General features: G+C 40.1%; 2 protein-coding genes across 2 annotated transcripts; one reads left to right on the top strand and one right to left on the bottom strand.

Moving 5' to 3' along the window:
- Positions 1 to 2,728: 2,728 nt before the first annotated feature.
- LOC6569611 (alkaline phosphatase) lies at positions 2,729 to 10,151 on the top strand. Its single transcript, XM_043214935.1, has 5 exons — positions 2,729 to 2,827; positions 7,855 to 7,958; positions 8,383 to 8,790; positions 8,864 to 9,740; positions 9,800 to 10,151. The coding sequence occupies exons 2-5, from the start codon at positions 7,878 to 7,880 to the stop codon at positions 9,904 to 9,906; spliced, it is 1,473 nt and encodes a 490-aa protein (XP_043070870.1). The 5' UTR covers positions 2,729 to 2,827; positions 7,855 to 7,877; the 3' UTR covers positions 9,907 to 10,151.
- A 623-nt stretch (positions 10,152 to 10,774) lies between these two features.
- LOC6569604 (lateral signaling target protein 2 homolog) lies at positions 10,775 to 13,587 on the bottom strand. Its single transcript, XM_001995948.2, has 3 exons — positions 12,271 to 13,587; positions 11,631 to 11,836; positions 10,775 to 11,508 (listed from the first exon to the last, which is right to left on the bottom strand). The coding sequence occupies exons 1-3, from the start codon at positions 13,555 to 13,557 to the stop codon at positions 11,055 to 11,057; spliced, it is 1,947 nt and encodes a 648-aa protein (XP_001995984.3). The 5' UTR covers positions 13,558 to 13,587; the 3' UTR covers positions 10,775 to 11,054.
- Positions 13,588 to 16,511: the final 2,924 nt, after the last annotated feature.

The following is a 16,511-nucleotide window of genomic DNA, read 5'->3' on the forward strand; positions in this document are numbered from 1 at the left end:
GACACTGTATAAATGTATAAATGTATTTATGTAAATAGTGTGTAAATTCAGTTAGTTGTGTAGGTGTATGTGTGTGTGTGTGTGTGTGTGATTTCCAGTGATAAATGTGCGTGTGTTGCAATTTTTGCCAGCTGCTTTGCCCTTTGCCTCCTTTTAAATAACTTAATTGAATTTGTTTGGGGTCGTTAGCGTATATCTGTATATATGTATATTTATATATATGTCTGCGTTTGTTTGTGTTTTTTTTTGAGTGCCTTACGTTCGCTGGCATATTTGTTTAATTGTTTAATTTAATTAAATGCTACAACTGCAACGATTGCATCGACAAACTGAAACTGCATCTGTATCTGTATCTCTGTGTGTGTGTGTGTATCTATAGATGCCTGTACCACCAGTGTATGTGTTTGTGTGTGTGTGTGTAGCAGTGCCTGTGCCTGTGCCTGTGCCTTTGCTGCCATGTATGTGCAACAGATGATATTGAATGCCTTCGCTTTCATAAGTTCGCCAGCCATTTTCTTATGTCATGCGCACCGCAGTCGGACAAAGGGTATAACTACACAAACCTATGTATGTATTTATATACCTGCAAGCACACACACACATACATACATACATGCACGCTCGTGCATGTAGTCCATATATAGAGCTACTGCTTAACAGAGCAACAACAGCAGCAGATGTTCACTTGAACAGCCCAGTTGCAATTCTCATGCATCTTCTAAACACATCTAACGCTGCTTATGCAATTATATTTAGCTAAGTATTTAATCCGCCTCATATTTCAAATATACTCACATTTTCAATGGATTTAAAGAATAAAAATAGCAAATCTGACAAAATCACTTCACACCGCTCTGATATTTATATATTTGTACTTAAGCTTTGTGCTTTGTCAGTAGTATTACAGCGATATTCTTTTAAATACTGTAAATACAATAATCTTACAAATATACAACTTTTTTATAAGCCCAAAACTGCGTACTTCTCTTTTAATTCTTTCATTTTTCCCCCGCTAAATCATTTGTTTGTTCCAAGATTTTTTTTACTTAAACGTTCTATGAAAATATGTAAATTAGATGAAATGAAATTTTCTAGTTTCGCATTTCCTACAGGGTGTCAAACGCCTACTTTTTATACACTACGCGTTTCGTAAGCAGTAGTTTTTGATATTAATTACGAAAGTAAAAATCTTTTTGCGCTAAAACTCTTCGAAAAGAGAATGCTCAAAAATGTATAAACATATAAATAGAATTTGATTATTTTATTAAATGCCCAATTCCTGCTGGGTAACTGAAGCATTACGTATACGCCTCTACTGCAAATAGTACAGTAACAGCTGATTGCGTTGGTTACATTTGCGGCACATGTGACACGTGTGCGTTGCTGGCTTTGAGTCACTGTGACCCACAGTGAACCACTGGCAAGCTGTCAATTTCTGAGTTTCCAACAGGAACTCAGTGTTTATGTGGAAATTATGTTTACAGTCATGTAAAATGATGTATACGTAAGAGCGTATTATTCCGGGTAAGCACACAATTGTTCATCTAATAGGTATGCAAAAAATTAGCCAAAAATATTTGTTTACAAAACTAAATTGGCATAAATAATTTTGCATTTGTTTTTGTTCTGTTTGTTCGTATACAAACAAAGCTAAAAAAATCTTGGCTCAGCGAAGAAAAGGAGAGAGAGCATTTATACATACAGACACAACGGAATATATAAGTTGTATATCGAACAATTATAAGTTGTGTATTCGCTGAGAGCAATGGAATAGCAGCGAACGTGATGAAATACTAACGCAAAGGGTTTGAGGTTTTGAGGAGATCGAGGGGCTGCATACAGTTTGCGAGCACTGTGGCAAAGAGCTGCTGCAAATCCGCCCTTCTGCCTTCTGCTCTTTGTGGTGGCAGCGCATGTCAAGAGTAGGTGACCTTGACAGTGAACTTGAATAAAAAAAAAAACACAAAAAGAGAAAGAGAAATACAAAAAACACAGCTACAAGGACTGTGTGCAGGCACAGGCAGCATGTATTTTTTGAGGGAAATGAAATAACGGCGAAGGCGGCAGAGGCGAATTGAACGAAAAGTGCTGAAAGCAGCGCACCAAAAAGTCAGAGAGTGAGAGTGCGAGTCCGAGAGTACAAAAATACACAAACAGCACTGCAGCTGCAGCTGTGGGCGTTCAGTTGGGTTTGCTGTTTGCTGTCTGTTGTGCTTGTATTTGTGCCTTATATGACTATCAAACTTGCCGCTCTCTCTTGGATTTTTACTCTCTTCCACTCTATTGCTCTCTCTCGCTTTTGATGAATCATCGTGTTCTCTTATTGCGGCGAGAGTGACTTGTTGTCTGCAGTTGACATTTGAAATATGTGCCAGAAATTTCGCTTTCATGTTTGCTAGTGACGAGAGCAGGGGTGGGTGGGTGGTGTGCTGTTATTGGGGCTCGCATTTTATGCAACAGCAAACATATTGCATGTATACATGTATACATATTCATTTATGTATATGCGTGTGCGTGTGTGCGTGTGCATGATGCTCAGCTCTGGATAAGAAGACTACAATAAATATTCATTTCGATTTCAGTTGCAGTTGACAAAATTTTGGTGTGTTGATTTTACTTGCGTATCTCAACTCAACTTTGGCATTTCGTGCGTGCGTGTGTGTGTTGGTATGTGTATGTGTATGTGTGTGTGTATGCATAAAACAGTAACAGTTTATTTTTGCCTTTACCACCGCACACCACTGGCTTAATTACCTCGGGTACTGTAGTTGCCGTTACTTTTGCCCCTTGCGTCAGTGGCAATGTCAGCAAAGATGCAATTTGTGCTGTAAGTTTTGTAAGTTAGGCTTAGATTAAAGCTGGCTTGCTTTTAATTATTATTATTATTTTAATTTTTCGGCACGTTCAAATCTGTCGCAATACCAAAAATAGATTTAAAAAAATAGAGTTCTTAAAATAAAGTAATTTGAGAGTTCGAAACGAAAATAATCATTTTTGCTTTTAGTAAACACTTATATTCCCAGTGTAGCCGCTGGAAAGATACTAAGACGAACCAATATTCAGGCATATATACAGACAGACACACACACACACAAGTAAAAAGTAATAAAATGGCTTTAAATGCGCTCAATTTAATAACATATTAATCTGGTCTTAAAGCACCTTAGCGATTACGTGCCCGTAATGCATAAAAATAAAGATGCGAACGTAAGCAAAGCAGCGATAAAAATTGAATCCGTGCATATTTTTCAACATTCTGAAATAGAGTAAAAAAAGCGCACGAAAAAAGTACGCACACACACACACACACACAAATGAACATACATACGTAGAAGCACACAAATGCCGTTATTACAGCAGCACAGATCGCTAGGTAATGCAATTGGAAAGTTTTAAAGCTTTTAAGCTGAAAAATAAACGAAACTGCTAATGGAGAGCGCATAGCAAATAGAGATAGAGCGGGGGGGGGGGGGGGGGGGGGAGAGAGAGAGAGAGAGAGAGAGAGAGAGAGAAAGAAAGAGAGCTTATGTATATGCATTTATATATGTATATGCCTATGTACATATGTATGTATATAATAACACACCCATCGTTCAGTGGGCTTCTAGACTGGATTCGTTCTCAAACTTTTGACTAGTGAGACAAAAATCAAAATGGGGGAAAAACGTTGGATTTTCTCAAAAAAAAAAACGTTTACTTTGCTTCCCGTGCGCAGGCATATATTATGTGTGTGTGGGTGTGTGTGTGTGTGTGTGATAACCTTGAGACTGCTTTGAAATTTTAGTTGGACAAACCAACGGGCGCTTGTCGGGCGCTCTCTCTCGACCCAGAGAGAGAGCGAGAGAAAGAGAGTGTAAAATGCAAGCAAATCAAGCTGCAGCCCTGCATGTTGTGTGTGTGCATGTGTTTGAATGTTCTAGAAGCTTTTCGTTATGGCAAAAATATCTTGCGATGCCTAACGCTCTTTTTCTCGCTCGCACTCTGCTGCCCAGATGCTCTCTCACATACATTTTTTTTTTGCGCACAAATGCAACTCACGTTCAAGGCCAGTATCAAAATGCATTAGTATAAGAAGAACACACACACACACACAGGCGTATGTACATGTATTGGTGAGCTGCTGTCGTCAGTTGTCAACTGTATTTGCTTTGCCATAAAGACGCCCAGATGCAGGCACATACATGGATGAGCAAACTATTTCTTTCAGTAAATGCTTGTGCATGTGCACACACACACACACACACACTCACACAACCATTCTTAAATTATACTTATACAGATGCAGTTATAATCAATAACTTTCCGCTTCCTTGGCACTACTTGGAAATAATACGGTTTTATTTCTTTTTCTTTTCTTTTTTGATCTTTCACTATAATTTGTAGCACGTGCCAAACTGTTTGCTGTACAGTGAACGCCCGCTAATATGAAATAATCAACAATTGATTTGATTACAATTCAAATAGTAAGAAATTCATTTTGCTTTCTGCGCAAACATTTGAAATTCGTTCACCTTAGCGTATTCGAGTTGCATGCAGCGCTTATCTAATCATTTTTAAATGTTATCTAATCTAATCGCCCGCATAAATATATATGTAATGGAAACAAGTCTGAATTTGAATGCGTTTATAGCATTTCATTAACACGACATGAATTTCCCATACGGAGCTGCTCTCAAATGCAATCAGCCATGCAAATTACAGTCGCTGTCAAATATATATGTACACGAATGACAGTATGTGTGTGTGTGTATGTGTGTTAACTACTTATTATAATGATTAAATTGTCATTATTATTGTTATATATATTTCCTTTTATTACTATGCATTTTATTTTTTTCTTTTTTTTTTTTTTGCATTTATGGCGACCTATTCGTAATCGCCGAGAGATAAAAGCAATAACTACAAATTGAATCAGTCAAGTACGTAACGCAATACAGTGGCTCCTAATGGGGGTCGTTAAGGGGTGATTACGTTTTTCAAATCACATGGAATTTAATTTGAAATCTGCCAATTTTTGTCAAGTTTGAGTTCATATATCAGTTTTAAGCTAAATACCAATTTTATTTTTATTGCAACAATGATGAAACAAGAAAATATTAAGAGCCATCAGCCATGCGCCATATGGGAATGTAAGAAGAGTTGGGCAAACAAAATGCAGAAATGCAAACATCTGACGATGATGGGATGGAAATTCGCAGCCAGTTTGCTTTGGAGGACAAGGCCACCAGGCTGAAAGAGAACAGAGTTGGGAGCCGCCCAATATTGCATTAGGCACATACTCCTAGCTCTCACTCTCACTCTCATTCCCACTCTCTCACACACACTCTCCCTCTCCCTCTCTCTCTCTCTCTCTCGCTCTTTGTTGGCTATCTCGCTCTGTGCGGGGAGGCACACGTGGCTCAGCAAGGCCGCCCACGCTTTGGCATTTCACAGCGTTGAACGTTGTGTGGGCGTCGCCAGCTGTTGCAAGCTGCAGAAGTAGCAGAGCAGCGACGACCTGCAAGGACCTGCAGCTCTGGCTGGCAGGTCCTTCAATTAGTTTGGGGTCGGTCAGCGGTCAAATGGCTCTCCAGATATGTATTTATTTTGCCCATCGCCTATATGCAATTTGATAACCAATTCGACACTAATTGCATGCATGCATCTAACAAGTATCTATAGATACATAGATACATACATATTTATCTGTGTCAATCTCTAATTATGGGTTACGGAATATTACCAAAAGTGTTGCAGGGTTTCTTGATTTGCGCATAAGGATTTCACCTCCGATCTCAAGTATATGAAGTAAACATTTCTTAATAATTTTTTAAGCTATCTTGTTGAAACTGTGGGAATATGTATATATATATGTCACAGATATATATATATTGATGAAAAGATGGTTTCTTGTATAAGCGACTGCTTATATAGATAACATTTTAATAGAGTTTAGTCTTTAGTCTCTCAACTTGAGAAAGTTCAAGTTAGAATGGTTTTATCGTTCGTTCAGAATATATACGTATTCTTTTCATTTTCAATTAATATTAAATCAAGAATATATTTTTAGATTATTTTCTTCATTATTTCATTTTCATTTGAGATTGCAAATCTTAGTTTGAGATAGAAATCAATGAATCAAGATTATCAGATTGCCGTTTAGATTCCACTTTCGTATTTTTGTTGTCCCATATATTATATATGAATCTATATTAATTACAAACATATACCACAAGTATTGATTACTCTTCCAGGCTGTTGTCAAAAATGCAACGAATTGATTTGTATCCACTGAGTTGCGCTCTTCTCCCTCTCTCTCTCTCTCTCTCGCTCTGCAGCCCCTGCAGAGTCAAGGCAAAAGTGTGTATACATGTGTACATATACTATATATAAGCTGCATACATTGCGTATAGTATGCATATGTATATAGAATCATAGATACAGCCCGACACACGATTTCAATTGAAGCTCGTCGTCGCCTGTTGAATGCTTATGCAATCTAACGCCGATAGATGGCGCTGCGTGCGACGAAAAGCTGGCGCACACACTTAGTCAATACACCAACCATTTGTTTGGGGCGTTGCAGCTTTCGTTACGCATGGCTAAATTTTCCCATTCCTTGCGCTTTTTCAATGGACACACGCACCATGCGTAAGGACACAAAATTCGCAGCATGATTGAAAAATTGGCATGAGCACATAATTTATTCGGAAAGGACATTTCCTGTTTGTTTAGGCAAAACTGTCAGTGTCAGGAGCAGATAAATGGACAAATGCATAAATAGACAACTGAACTGGGCAAATTGATAATCAAAACGTGAACCGTCAACTCATGGAAATTGTGACAGCTTTGCTCGGGGAAAACTGACCACATGTCAATGCAAACTGACTTCAAAGCGTCGAAATGATGGCTAGCAACTACACAGAGAGAATTTTCAGACAATATTGTTAGATTAAATTGACAATAAAATTGACAAACTTAATCCAAGAATATAGAATTATGTGTTAAGTTTGATACGTCTGGTAATTGAAATTAAGAATATTTTTATTTATTTTTGTATTAATTTAACTTAAGTATTGCTTAGTAACTTGGCTTAAGCATTTCTTTTGGCTTGGTCTCTAATTTTCTCGTATGATTCTTTAGATTAAGTTCTTCTTATATCAGGAATGGTTTGCTGGAATTGTGAATATTTCGTGCGACTGTTTTCTCTATGTGTAGATGGGAGTGACAGAGAGAGAGAGAGAGAGAGTGATAGAGAGGGAGAAGGGGCCGTGGGGCGTGACAGCAGGTTAACAACTGGTAATTGCTACAACAATTTCGCATAACTACAAATGAAACAAAACTTGGCTCGATGCATTTAATTGAAAATTCATATGTGAATAGTTGGGCAGTGGTTTGTCGTCATATTCAAATGACAATTCGAATGTTTGTGGTTGGTTGTGTTGTGGGGTTTTGAGTTTAACAGTGGCAGTGAGTGTTTCTGGCCACGCCCACTCAATTAAACAGTTGCGACCTCTCATAAATTATCGCACAGAATGTGTGCAATATTTAATTGCTAAAACAGAGATGTCGCTGACCCTCACTTGCCAACTGATACAACTGATACAACTGCAATTAAAACCATTTCAATGTTGTTTACTTAACGCACACTGAGCCAAATTGCGACGAGATCACTTCAAATATAACCTAGCAAATTGCTGATTCACAAATCTGTGCAACTTTCCAAGCCTGACATATATTTCTTAACAGCATCAATAATCGGTGCATCTGTCTACTTTACTCTGTGTACTCTGTCAGTTTGTAGCATCAGATTAATATATCTTACAGATCTTATTACAAATCTAGCTCTTTTTCTATTTGTATATTTTTATATAGCATCAACTAACAAGCTGATTTCGATGATGATGCATGAATACAGCAACGTTCTGAGTTCTCGGCGAACCAATTCACAACAGGTTATCGATAAATTTAAACGCTTCGTGAGTATCGATACAAATCGATAAATCAAAGATATTAAAGACATATCTTATAGATATATATATGTACTGATTGGAAATATCTTTGTTTTATGGTATTTCATAGCCGAGCTCTGTTGTCGTTCCCATTTCCAGCTAAAGAAAATATCATTGCATCAACAAGCAATTTCTGTTAGTGTATGGCGTATTTGTTTATATGACAATTAATGCGTGAATAATTCATGGCACTTCTAATTACAACACTTAATGCAATCGCACTAAAACACAATTGTGGCAATAACAACTTCAAACAGTTTCGACACAAGTGCTATCTGTGGCAGATAGATAAAGATAAAGTACCCAAATGGGGATAGTTGCTATTAGTTCAGAGTCCCTGATTCATTCAATCATGGCCCAGTCACAGTGGATAAAACGCTTTTGTTTTCAGCTGCGTTTAAAATCCAGCCAATTATTTATAATTGCTGCTTCGGTCCTGTTATCCCTGCTGATAACGCTAATTTGTGTTGGACTCACGATTCGCTACGAGGTCAGCAATGAGGTGGCCAATCTGGGCGATGTCGACTATTGGAAGGATGCAGTTTCAGCGCAGCAGAAACTCTGGTACGACAAGGGCATTGAGGAGCTGAAGGATGCAATGGCGATGCGTACATCAGAAAGCCAGCCTAGAAATATTCAGATCTTGGTCATCAATGGCATCGATGCTCCAGCTTTGGCCAACGCACGCTTCTCCAGCTCACAACCCTCGAACTTTGTCTGGGATCGGTTTCCGCATGTGGCAAGGATCAAGAACAGCTGCAGCCACAGCTCGCCCTGCAATGCGGCAAACGTTATTAAGGTCGGAATTATTATATAAAAATATTAATAAAATCAATTAAACATTTATATATTGACAACTACTCGATTTTCAGGCCATCTGGACAGGTGTGCCGCTTAAGGCAGCACCCAAGCTGGACAGCAGTTGTGGCCACAATGCGTCCCATGCTGGACAGCTGCTGAGTGTGCTGCGTCTGGCACAGCTGGCGGGCAGGCGGACAGGGTTTGTGACAAACCAAAGGATAACTGGCGCCACAGCAGCTGCACTGTATGCGAATGTGGCACAGACCAGCTGGGAATGCGATGGACTCGTGCCAGTGGATGCCATTGAGTCGGGCTGCGAAGATGTCGCCCAGCAATTGATCTCTGGCGAGACTGGACAAAATCTCAATGTGCTCATCGGCGGTGGCAGGCAGCTGCTGAGTGCCAATGTGTCCACATTTCCTTATGATCCCCTGGATGAGCTGCTGTGCCGTGCCAGAAGTGGACGCAATTTACTGCGCGATTGGCTGCAACACAAATTGAAACTTAAGCCGAGCAAGCATTTTGAGCTAGTGCAGCGGGAAGAGCAGCTCAGCACGGTAAATGGCAACAGCTTGGATTACTTGCTGGGCGTTCTAGCCAATGGAGATCTGAGTAGGAATTCCCAGGCGCCATCACTGGCCATAATGGTCGATAAGACGCTGCAGGTGCTCCGACGACCAGTTGTGGGTCATCTGCTGATTGTGGAGCACTACGTGCAGCAGCAGGGGGAAGCCAGAGTGAAAGAGCTGCAGTTGCTCAATGCAACCCTGGCCAATCTGCTCGGGCCGAAGGATACATTGACCTTGGTGCTCTTAACCAATGCCAACAATCTCAGCTCAGCTGAAACGCAGATTGTAAGCACTTTGCAGGAGGCTTTCGATGAGCAAGGATCCCATTTGCAGCGCCGAATGCAACAGATGCCCTCGGAGAGTCTGCTATTTGCGACGGGTGAGTGGAAGTCGCCAAATATCTAATTGAACTATATTAAATGATTTTTCTACATGCAGGACCCAAATCCTCACTGTTCTACAGTGTACACGAGGAAACCTACTTGGCACATGCTCTTTCCTATGCCCTGGGAATGGATGTATTTGGAAGACAACTGCAACTTTAAGCAGCAGTTTTTCTATTTTATTGTTTTAAGATAAGAAATCTAGGGGAATAGATCATTTCTCACTTCTCATCTACTTCTACACAATCTGATTACAATATTCAACTGATAAAACTCGATTGCATTGAGAAACTAGATAAGTTTCTGATGGAATTTCTTAGCTCTGATTTTGAACACCTACTATAAAAAAAGTGTGTAGAAATTGATATTAATTAACTGCAAATGTATAATGTATAATACTATATTTATCGATGACAATCTGTTTATGTCTCTTAAATCTGAAGTCTTTGATGAACGATGAGTTCTAAAAATGTTTTTCATTTGAAACTATGATTTTGTTTTATTTTTACGAAGTGCTGTGTGAATTTCTAGTAAAATATGAGGTTTTATTATTCTGCTAAGCACTGCTAACTTATTTCATAGAATAATGTCAGTCTAGTCGAAGATTGGAGTCAACCTGAGTCAACCTTCAGTATAAATTAGCAAAAGAAAAATGCCATCGATTTTGCTTATGAAAGCTATTTGATATTGCAGCCTGATGTTGTCGAAGAAGAATTATTAAAGAACTAATGAGTTTGATTCGATGAGTTTTGGACCGATTGTTGAGATATATATGATTGTCTCGCTGATTATCTTAAGTTCTGTTTGCATATCGAAGCAAAAAAAAGAAGAAGCCTGAAGAACAGTTTGCCTAAGAACAGATATATATATATATATATATATATATATTATATAGACTTCGCTGCTGATGTCGATCAGGAAAATAATAAATTTATATTGAATATGCTGCATTTTTAAGGCATATTAACTAAACATACCCAGCCTTTCCCCATCGATTGAGTGAAAGAAATCGTTGATCATATTTTAATGATTATGTTAAACTTGAACTAGTACAATTTTTTATTGATTACTATTAATGTGAATTGCAATTAGACAACAACACTGCCCCCGCTGCTCGTCGCCGCACACTGCGTTGTGGTTGCCACAGTTGAGACCGGCAGCATCCAATTGAAGCTTGGAGCTGTGTCCTGTTGCCCGGTCACCGTCGAGGATGCTGCTGAGGCTGCAGAGGCTGTTGAGGATGTGGCTGTGGCTGTGGCTGTCGCTGTGGATGCAATACGCGGCACTGGACGCAGCACATTCGAAGTGGGTCATTTGACCGGCATCGGTGGCAACATATTGTGTGCCACATTCGATAGCTGCCGCAAATGGTTCGCATGCACATATTGAAAGGCCGAGGAACGTTCCAGTTGCTGTGATAGATAAAGTTCGCCCAGGGAGTAAAAGCGACGCTGATCGAAATGCTGAAAGGGGAAGCCTGCGAAGCGCTGAGGTGCCACATAATTTTTGGCCACTGCCGTTGGATACAGGGTGCAATGAGGTGGTGGGCGTGGCAGCACATAGGCTCCTCCTGTTGCAGCTGGCTGTGGTGCCACCTGCGATTGTTGCTGCTGCTGCTGCTGATGATGTTGCTGCTGCTGATGATGTTGCTGTTGTTGGTGTTGGTGTTGTTGATGTTGCTGCTGTTGTGGATTGAAAAAGTCCATATTCTTGAGATTCTCCAGCATTTGATGGGAGGCCTGATGTTTCTTAAGGTATGCGTAGCTGTAAAAGAATTCCAAGAAGGTTTTGCCTTTGATGCTGCTTGGTTTTATCGAGTGTAAAATCGACTTTCTTCAAATGAAAGTCTTTTTTGTATTTATTTCTATTTCTATGATTATGCCTACCGTCGGAAGGATTTGCCGCATTGCTGACAGGCATAAATGCCATCGTTGGCATCTTCGCCAGCTGCTTTGCTGTTGATCTCTCTGTCGGTGTTGGCGCCGTCGCTGGTTTCACTGGAGCTGCTCGGCCGCTTCTTGCTGGACTGCATCTCCGACTTGGGTTTGTGCCAGCGTCGGTGCGAGGCCAGATTTGCCGGACAGTTGAAGACCTGCAAAATAGAAATGCGCTCAGATACAACTACTGCTCAGAACTCAGTCTAGATCTTGAAATGTGCACAACTGAATCAAATGTTTTGCATTTAACTGAGCTAAACTGATGTATGGAATATAGTTTTCTAAATAAACACGAAAAGCAGTTGGATCTATTTTAAAAACATTTTAAGCAGTACATTTAGTAGATTTAAAGGAATTTCAATCGGTGAATTTTAAAACTAGGTTTATATTTGTTCTGAGGAATGAGCTCATAGATTATGGGGTATAATAGTTTATCAGTCAATTTATTTCAATTTTGAATTGAGTAAATGTTGTAAATGTAGATTCCTTGCACGCTTTAACTTTTTTGAAGGAATCTTTAATAATTCGGAATTCGTCTCGGGCTATCTAAGATAATAATGATGATATTAAATGTAGAAGTTGGCGTTACCTTTTCGCACTCGGAGCACTTGTATTCGATGTGAACGATGCGTGGACAACGGTGCTGGGCGAGCATGAAGGCATCGTCGTAGACGGTGCGACACAGCTGACAGAGATAGGCGCCAATCTTATTGTCGATGCTGGCCAATATGGCCTTGGCCTCCTCGGTGATTTCGACCACGTTGAAAGCCGGATCAATGTCACCTTTGCGCACCACCAACTCCTCATCGTCGCGCAGTTTGCGGATAATGGTGCCGGAGACGGGACTAATTGTCTCCTCATCGATGGCCGCGTGTTTCCGCAACTTGGTCCGTCTCCTTTCCGTCTTCGGTTTCCGCTGGAGCGGAGGTGAGTGTTCGCGGTGTGCCTCAGGAGATGCTTGGATATTGGTTGGGCAGCTGCTGCTTAAGTCCGTATAAACCTTCTCCGTGTGAGCTTGTTCGTCGGCGGCTGCTTGTGCCTCCGCCTCAAGTTCGAGTGCCTCCTTCGACGACTGGCCAAAGTCACGTTCGAAGAGCTTTGCAAGACCATCGATTGCCTGATGATGCAGCTCCTCATCGTCATAGATCAACTCGTTGCGCTTGAGTGCTTTAACATCCAGCAGCAGTTGTGGCTGCTGCAGCTGCTGCTCATCATCATCGTTGCCAAGGATATCGACAAAGACCTCTTCCTCATCATCATCCTGATGCCGCTGAGGCTCATCAGGATGGTCTGCTGATTGCTCTTCATCATCATCGTTGACTTGTATTGCGCTGTCGTCCTCGTTGTCTGTGTCCGTCGCATACTCATTGTAGTCATGGGAACTGACAACTGTTTCATCCTCGTCCTCGGTCAACACAATTGTCTCATCCTCCACGTGTATGCCGCTCGATTGACTTGCCGGAATTTGTGGCAAGTTGCTTTTTACGCTGTGAAAATGACTTTTATCATAGCTGCCAGCTGCCCCACCATCAAAGCCACGTAAGCCGTAACAGTTGCCCCCCAGTTGAGCCTGTTGATGTGCCTGATGTTGTTGATGAGGAAAATAGTTTGCGACAGCGACTCCCGGTGGTGGTTGCATCACCAGTGTTGGCAGCGGTATATGCGGCCTCCACAGATAATTCTCCTCGGACATTAATCTTTGACGCTTCCGTGGCGGCGACGGCGTCGATGGTGGCGTTATTGGCACCACAATATTCGCTGCCGCCCGCAAGGACAGATCCAGTGGCGAAAGCAGCGAAATTGCCGAACGTTGCTGGCTAAATTGCGCAAATGTCTCGTTGATTGCTGGTAATGGGCGGCACTCGGCGTAATGCATTTGGGGGTGTGGCTGAAGGGCGGCCTGACTCAGTTGGTTCATGTGGTTCATGTTCAACATATTTACGCTCGCAAAATATCCTTATCTTTGGTGATCTCCGTACGATTCTTTATATATATATATATATATATATATATATATCTTTCTTGCACTTATTCAAAGGATCTTTTTTACTGCAAGTTTAGGCAAAATACAAATTTGAATTAGTCTCCGATTGTGAAATTAATTATTAATTATTGTTCTGAATCAATGCAAGAATTGAATAATCTATTTAGAAACATTTTTGTGAGTTTAATTAAGTCTGCAAGATTTTTAAATATTTCAAAGACATATTTGCATCTCAATCTTAAAATTGCTGCCTATAACTGAAAACAGTAAACTTTGGTAAATCTTTCAAATCTGTATTCTGATACAGTTTCGATCAACATCCGCCAATATCTAATTCTTCTATAATAAAATATTTAAACTATTTATATTGGTTAGACAATATAAATAAATAATATAAGAAACCAAGAACAATTCTTTCATTGTTGTGAAGAAAGTTATGCAACAAGGTTTTTCCAAAATTGGAAGTGTTTCAAATATAATTGAAGAATACGCGAAATAATTTTGGACTTTTGGGATACTCCATTTGGACACATTTTTGAAAATGTATATCGCAATCGATTTTTATAACAACAAACACCATTTTTAAAACAATTGCTTGCAAAAAATTTGTTTAAAAATTGAATTTTCTTTATTTTTTTTTTTTGTAATTCAAATACAGATATTTTTTTTGTTTTTATCTTTACAAAACTTTGCGAATATTTTTCCGTTCGAAACACTCAGAAACTAAATAAACAGAATCACATTTTATTAGTTAGTGTAAAATTATTTAAGTGTATTATTAAATATGAAATCAGTTTATGGATTAATATTAAATTACGGATTATTATTATGGATGAATTTTAAACTCTTAGTTCAGCACTGATTCGCAAGGTTGTATTTAAATTATTTAATTTAAAAATTGTATTCTATTTTCTTTTTGGTTGTTATCACATTTAATTAATGGTATTTAAATTCAATTACTTTGCCTGTAAGAAATGTTTTCACCTGAGAAACGCGCACCTGGATTTTCACATTTACCGTTGCACGCAACTTTCACGTTAACCGCGCCAAACTGAACTGAACTGAAGTTCGGCCAGCGAGGACTTGGGACCCAGATAGTTTGGGTCACCTGTCGCAATGCAATGCCAGCATTAAATTGGGTTTGAATGCGAAGCCAATGAAAGCCAGGCAATGCGAGCCACCCGAACCCACCCAAACCACCACTGACTGACAGAGACTGAGCCTGAGACTGAGACTGATGGTGCATGCAGCATGTAGCATGAAGGATTTGAGAGAGAGAGAGAGAGAGTGCCAGCCACCCTCAACTCAGCCCAGCCAGAGGAGGCATCAGACATTGGCATGTGGCATCAACAGACGACTACGAGGCACTCTCTCTCGCACACTGTGCTGTGGAATCCTCGCAAGCCAGCTTGGGATTCGCTCGCCACCGAATAGCGGGACACTGTGTTAACACCGAAAACCGCCCACTCCCCTGATAACGGGGCGCATGCGCTGCCACGCCCTACAGCTATGCAAAAAGCTTGAAAGAAATGCGGGTTTTTTGGCCTTTGTCGGTCGCCAGAGGGCGCCAGCAGCGGCTGGCAACTGTTGCGCCGCTAACGCTGATTGGATGAAATATTGTGTGCGGCAAATGCCACGCCCTCTTTACAGCAAAAGCATTTTCGTCACACACACACACACACACACACACACACTCCCACAGCATGAATGGAATGTCATTGAATTGCAAATGAAGAATTTTAATGCAATGCATTGGAGTTTTCAGCCGCTTCCGCACAGAGACGCCCCAAAAAAAAAACACACACACACAGAAAAAACAAAAATAGAAAAGGGGAGCAGCAACAGGATGTGCCTTTTGTTGTCCTGTCGACTGTTGTCGACTGCTCTTCTTTTGTATTTGCCTTCATCTGCTGCTGGCTGCCAACATTGTGTAGACATTTTAAGAACCAAAAGGATTCTTTTTTTGTTGTTGTTGTTGTGGTTTTTTATTTTTCATACAATTTTAATGCCTGTTTCCTGCGCATGCTGGCAATGCAATTTTCAAAATGGCGCTTTAGCCAAGTGTCCTTTAAATTCGTGTGTCCTTCAAATTTGGCTTTCCCAAAAACTTAATTAATTACGCGACGCGTGCTGAGCAACGACGACTGCAGCAGCAGCAGCAGCAGCAGCAGCAGCAGCAGCAGCATCAACATCAGTTCGAGACAAGGACGCCTAATCAACAGGAATGTAATTATGAACTTTTTGTGCCAGCTCATAACCAAATTAAGAGGTCACTTACTATGGAAGAAAGAAACGAGATGAATCGGTAAAGTGTAGGTATAGTGACACGCACATACCCTGTACAAATGTCTTTTAAATAATGAACTCAATATTTTCTATATACTCCTCAATAGCACAGTTTGTCCTGAGTTTGGCTGACTGCACACCGAATTTTCACAGTTCCAAAGAAAGAATTATGAAATTCGTGATTATTTTAGAAATTTCAGAAAATGCTCCACACATTCAGAAGATGGTTCCGATTGGACATCCTGCTTACAGCGCAAAAATATATAAATTAAATTAAATAAATAAATTTGTACATAAAAGATGCTGTGTGCATAGATCTGAGATCGTCCAACGTCTTGAAGATAATTATTCTCTATATATTAATTCAAATTGATGACACCCGATTCTCCATACCATAAAAAACAGGATACAGGAAGCAGCCAGTAAGTTGATCATTAAGCTTGTAGCTCTTTTTAAAACATTTTTTACTCGACAATCTCAGTTTACTTTTTTACAATTTCCTCCTTTTTTTTTTGTTTTCCTTTTGGACCAGGTCAACAACAACAAGTTTCGGTTAGTGG

The sequence above is a fragment of the Drosophila grimshawi genome, unplaced genomic scaffold (genome assembly GCF_018153295.1).
Source record: "Drosophila grimshawi isolate 15287-2541.00 unplaced genomic scaffold, ASM1815329v1 contig_311, whole genome shotgun sequence".
Lineage (NCBI taxonomy): Eukaryota > Metazoa > Arthropoda > Insecta > Diptera > Drosophilidae > Drosophila > Drosophila grimshawi.

Coding starts and splice junctions, on each gene's coding strand:
- LOC6569611 (XM_043214935.1), top strand. CDS start 7,878: ATGATGATGCATGAATACAGCAACGTTCTGAGTTCTCGGCGAACCAAT. Junction 7,959..8,382: donor TCGATAAATTTAAACGCTTC/GTGAGTATCGAT, acceptor TTTTGTTTTCAG/CTGCGTTTAAAATCCAGCCA. Junction 8,791..8,863: donor ATGCGGCAAACGTTATTAAG/GTCGGAATTATT, acceptor CTCGATTTTCAG/GCCATCTGGACAGGTGTGCC.
- LOC6569604 (XM_001995948.2), bottom strand. CDS start 13,557: ATGCATTACGCCGAGTGCCGCCCATTACCAGCAATCAACGAGACATTT. Junction 11,837..12,270: donor AGTGCTCCGAGTGCGAAAAG/GTAACGCCAACT, acceptor TCTATTTTGCAG/GTCTTCAACTGTCCGGCAAA. Junction 11,509..11,630: donor TGCGGCAAATCCTTCCGACG/GTAGGCATAATC, acceptor ATTCTTTTACAG/CTACGCATACCTTAAGAAAC.